This window comes from Benincasa hispida, chromosome 7 (assembly GCF_009727055.1).
Source record: "Benincasa hispida cultivar B227 chromosome 7, ASM972705v1, whole genome shotgun sequence".
Lineage (NCBI taxonomy): Eukaryota > Viridiplantae > Streptophyta > Magnoliopsida > Cucurbitales > Cucurbitaceae > Benincasa > Benincasa hispida.
In genome coordinates, this window is record NC_052355.1 from 46,702,779 (window position 1) to 46,708,143 (window position 5,365).

The 5,365-nt window shown below is 30.6% G+C and overlaps 1 protein-coding gene across 2 annotated transcripts; it reads right to left on the reverse strand.

Annotated features, from left to right (window-relative positions):
* Positions 1-511: 511 nt before the first annotated feature.
* LOC120081165 (two-component response regulator ARR5-like) lies at positions 512-2,007 on the reverse strand. 2 transcript variants are annotated; one of them, XM_039035848.1, is made up of 4 exons: positions 1,656-2,002; positions 1,496-1,575; positions 1,334-1,411; positions 512-1,249 (listed from the first exon to the last, which is right to left on the reverse strand). In XM_039035848.1, exons 1-4 carry the CDS (start codon positions 1,816-1,818, stop codon positions 866-868), a joined length of 705 nt encoding a protein of 234 aa, XP_038891776.1. In that variant the 5' UTR covers positions 1,819-2,002; the 3' UTR covers positions 512-865. The 2 variants fall into 2 exon arrangements, with proteins under 2 accessions (XP_038891776.1, XP_038891775.1); XM_039035847.1 differs by having other exon boundaries at positions 1,334-1,575; positions 1,656-2,007.
* Positions 2,008-5,365: the final 3,358 nt, after the last annotated feature.

Consider the following 5,365-nt stretch of genomic DNA (forward strand, 5'->3'; position numbering starts at 1 on the left):
CTCTCCCCCTCAAAATTTTCATCAACATGTCAATAGTTCCACATTTTCATGAATTTAATATTGACATGAAGAATGAAGAATGAAGAATGAATCGACATTTTTATTATAATGTATAAAAATTCATGAAACATAAAAAAAACTACTGAAATAAATATAATATGAATAATCGATAGGTTTACTTATTTGAAAATAATAAAATATTTATTTACTAATTTAAATTTATTTTTTAGAAATTTTGTTTTATCCATCGAAATCGAGATTTTCTTGGACATCGATATTTTAAATGTTGTGAACCTCCGTATGATTTTCAATAAAATTGAAAATTAATTTAAAAGAGAGAGCAGAAATAAAGGGTAAAACAACATTATTTTAACCAAACCCAGTATTATTTCTTGTTTATTTCTTGTTTAGGGAGACAAGATCTTGCCCTGTCTCTCCCACATCTCAATTATATCCTTCTAATCTCAGTATCAATTGACCAAATTCATAATTTCACGAAAATTAATTCCAATTTAACAAAATATTCGGATTTTTTTTTTTTTTTTTTTTTTTTTTGTAAATATTAATATGGTTGATTTCTATGAATTGTACATCACGCCTTGCCCCCGAAAAGATTGGACAACCCTAATGCGTTGCGTTTTAGTAATTAACGGCGATTCCCAAGTCCCTGACCTAAAGGCTAAAATTTAGCGGACAAAACTGGGATTTCAAACAAATAACCGTTAAAACTAATGGGACAAGTAAAAGATTAAAAAAAAAAAAAAAAAAAAGGAAGATATTTAATTTTTTTAAGAAAAAGAAATAATAACAAGAGGGGAGATGATAGGCTGCTATTCTCGCACGGTATTCCTGATTCATTGGCAAGTCATTTAGAGCCGTCGGATTGAGGAGTGGACATCGGAGAAGACGGCTCTGACGATGATGGTGTGGATTGAGGCGAATCTGACGGTGATGAAGATGATGGACTTGGACATGATGGAGAAGAATCCGATGATGCCGGTGATGGAATGGACGGTGATGATGAAGGTTGATCACACGGCTCTCGTAGCTTCCTTTTGTTGATCCCACTTCTTTCACTTCCAATTTTTTCATCCCCCACCATATATTCCCTAAGCCGTTTCACATCTGATAATTTCACCGGCTTCACTATGAAATCCTCTGCTCCTTCCTCCAAACACCTGTCTATCCTCGCCACCACGTTCTCCGACGACATAATCACCACCGGAATCTCTCTCAGAGTTGATGATTCCTAATCATTCCCAAATTTCACCCAATTTCAATCCATTTCTCAGTTAAACTTCAATTTACAAAAACCGAAATCATCAAAATTTACCTTAATTTTCTTTAATAATTCGTATCCTGTCATTCCGGGCATACAGTAATCGGTTATAATCATATCCACCTTCAAACTCTGTTTTTCAAAACCATGAAACAGAGGAAAATCAGAAATGATAACCGGTAAAAAAAACAGAGAGTGAAAGTTTCGTGTACTTACATCAAAACCAACTTGGGTATTAGTCTCATCTTGCAAGCCGAGATATTGTAAAGCTCTAATTCCACTGTCCACTGCAGTAACTGTGAATCCCAAAAAAAACCCAAATTAAATTTCCAGACAAGACAAGGAGCGATATTGAACAGGGGAAGGAAGAACAGACCTCGACAGGCAGTTAGGCGGAGGAGACGTTCAATTACTGTACGGTCAACGAGGCTGTCATCAACGGCGAGAACATGAACCTCGGAATCAGAGATGGGGAAACGATCTAAACCGTCGAGCTGATCGGACCTCCGGCGGCGGGAGAAGATGGGGTTTCTGGCCATGGCGGTAGGAAACAGAGGAATTGAAGAGAGAAATGGGAATTTTGTGTGGACAAGGTTAAGGAAGGGTGTAATATAAGTGTAAGGTGGGGGAAACAGAGAAATGTGTGTTAGCTTAAGAAGTCTCAATCGGAAATCAAATCTCTCGGTCACAGAGAAATCCCAAATCGGGTGTTTTTAATATTTTGTTTCACTATCTTTTTGATTTAAACAAACGTTTAAGATACAGAGGATGAGATTCTCAAATCCACTTGGGTCAGATCTCCAAATAAACGCAATCTACAAGATATCTCGTTTAAAGCCGTCCTTATCGTCTACGAGATTTTGACAGCGAGAAAGGGGAGGGTTTTTTTGGTCAACATATTGGACTACGTGCACCCGCGTTGGAATCAAGATTTGAAAAACAAAGAAAAAACAGTGAGTTGACCGAGGTCAACCAAGAACAGACACGACGCCGTCAAATCTCAATGGAGAAGAAATCACCGCTCACTTCCCTAAACAGAGACAACATTTAATCGAATCTGAAGTAATTTAAAAATGGCGGTAAAAATAATAATAATAAAATAAGGGAAATTAAATTACTGCGGTAAGCTCGGGAAACCGAGGCGGTGGTGCGGACTGTCATACACGTGCTGCCCTCGTGCTTGTTTTTCTTGTTTTTCCTTTTTACTCTTGGGTATAAAAATTAAATTAAAATTTGAAGTCAATTAAGGTAAAATAGAGGAGTAAAGAGGACAAAAGAGAGAGAATTTGGAGATATGGGGGAGTCCCAATGAAATCTAGGATGGGACCCACGCATCTTATATTGTCAAGAACAACTTTTTGCTTCATTGTTGGACTTTTTCTTCTCTTCTCATTGTTTACCCCAAAACAAAACTCAAAATTTTGAGAAAATACTTCTTTATCCCTAGTTTTTTTTTTTTTTTTTTTTTTTTTTTTTTTTTTTTTTTTTTTTTTTTTTTTTTTTTTTTTGTCAAATTTTCATTTGGTATTTATGTTTTAAAATATTTAACATTTATGTCCGATTTAGTATTGATGTGGTTTTTAGTTTTTGAAAATTAAATCTGATACTTTCACTATTGGTAGATTTTTTGTTTTGTTATCTACATTATACTTATGTTTTAAAAAATTAGCTAAATTTTGAAAATTAAAAAAAAAATTGTTTTTTTAAATTAATTTTTATTTTTGCAATTCGGCTAAGAATTCAATTATACTTAAGAAATATGCCGACCATGGTAATAAAATATGAGAAAATTAACTTGATTTTTAAAAATAAAAAAACGAAAATGGTTACAAACTAAGGTCTTAGTTTTTAAGTAAAAAAATTCACAAATAAAAAAATGTCAACCTATTTACAGAATTAGAAAAAAAAAAATACTAATAGATACCGATGGACTTTTATCAACCTCTATCAATAATAAACTTGTATTAGTTTCTATTGCTGATAGTATCAATAATAGACTTGTATGAATTTCTATCAATAATAAACACCAATAGATTTCTATCAACATCTATTAATGATATACTTCTATAAGTTTCTATCACTGTTCTATCAATATCTATTTGTGATAGATATCGATAACAATGTTTATTACAACTATAATTAAATTTTACTATTTATGTAAATATTTTCTTTTATTTTTCTATTTTTGAAAATTTTCCTCTTTAAATATTGAGTCTAGTTTTAATTTAGTTGTCAAGTTTCAAAATTTTATAATTCTACCCTTGAAATTTTAAGTTTTGTTTCGATTTAATTCATAGGTTACACGATTTACACTCTTAATCTTGATTTTTAATTAAATACTCACTTTCGTTATTAATATAAATGTCTATTAATTAATTTAAAATAGTTATAAAGTGAAAATTTTAATTTAATTTTAATATTGGTGAAAAATAGTTGTAATTTAACCGATTATAATATAATATGGTTTTGAAATTTAAAGATGAAATTATAATAAAATCCAAATTTCAATGGTAAATTATAATAGTGAAATTTATGAGTAAATTAAAATCAAATTTAAAATATTGTTAAAAGAAAATCTAAGTGGAAGAGGAAGAGAGACAATATAAACTGTAAACCAAATCTGAGGATATCTAGAAAACGCAGACTTGACTTGTCTTCCCAAAATTGATTTCACTTTGGGGTTTCTCGTAGTCAGTTCACGGCCACCTTTACTTTATTTATTTATTTATTTATTTTACTATTTTTTACCATCACCAAACCAACAACTAATAATATTTTTTAAAACAAAAAATAAAAATAAAAATAAAAGTAGTGAAACAAAAACAGTGGTCTTGTCGTCAACAATGTCGAAGAACTTCTCCATCGTCAACTATTTCTCTCTTCCACCTGCCTCAGCGCCCGCCACTGTGACTGCTGCTTCCATTTATTGCTTACTTATATAATTCTTCTTTTCCGTCGGGAAAGGATCGTTTTTATTATTTTACATTCATCATTTTTTATTTATTGCTATCGTGTTTATTATTTTCTTTTGAGACTAAAATAGTTTATACTTCACACACCCAAATTAAAATAATCTATTTTTCAAACACAAATTATTATAACCCAATTATAATAATCTATGACTATAATAACCAACTCGTTGCCCCAAACGCTCTCTAGAGTTCATTTGGTAAAAATCTGTTTTATAAAAATTGAAGTATTTAACAACTACTCAAAACAATGGCTAGAAAAATGAATTTATAAAATAAGTTCGTTTGAGATAAACATTTGAAATATTTTCAAAGGGCATTTGAGGCATTGTGATGGTTATTATAGTATGTGTTTATAATAGTCAATAGATGATAATAGTTTGTATTTATGATACATACTATTTTAATTTATGTAGTAAATAGTAAACATGGTAGCAAAAATTGGAAGAGATGATGAGTAGAAAATAGTAAATATTATAACAAATAATTAAACACGATAACAAATAGATATTTCAAATAGTTATACGGAAGATAATTGTATGTTATAAATAGTTGTAAACACCATACTTATATTTGGAGTCATAAACATGAAGTGGGCTATTATAACCCACTCCACGAACTTCAGGTTGGGAGGCCAAACACCTTAGAGGACGTTTGGGACAAGAAGTTGGTTATTATAGTCTTAAGTTATTATACTTGGGTTATAATAGTTTGTGTTTGGAGTGTAGATTATTTTAGTTTCGGTTATGATAATTTGTGTTTGGAGTGTAGATTGTTTTAGTTTCTGTTATAGTAGTATGTGTTTGATATGTAAATTATTTTAGTTTGCAAATGAAATAGTAAAAATTAAATAGTAAACTCTAGTAAATAATAAAAAAATAATGAATGTAAAGTAGGAAAAAGGGTAGAAAATGAGGATTTTGAAATAGTGTTAACTACAGCTAATTGAGAAATACAAAATAGTATTTATTGTAGCAAGAGGTAGTTATTATAGTCTTAGGATAGTCTTTGCCCAAACACACCCTTAGTGTTTAATGGTTAATCTCTCCCTAATTTATGTAATACATAAAATTATCAAAATACTCTCACCAGCCATCTATCTCACTTTTACCATTTT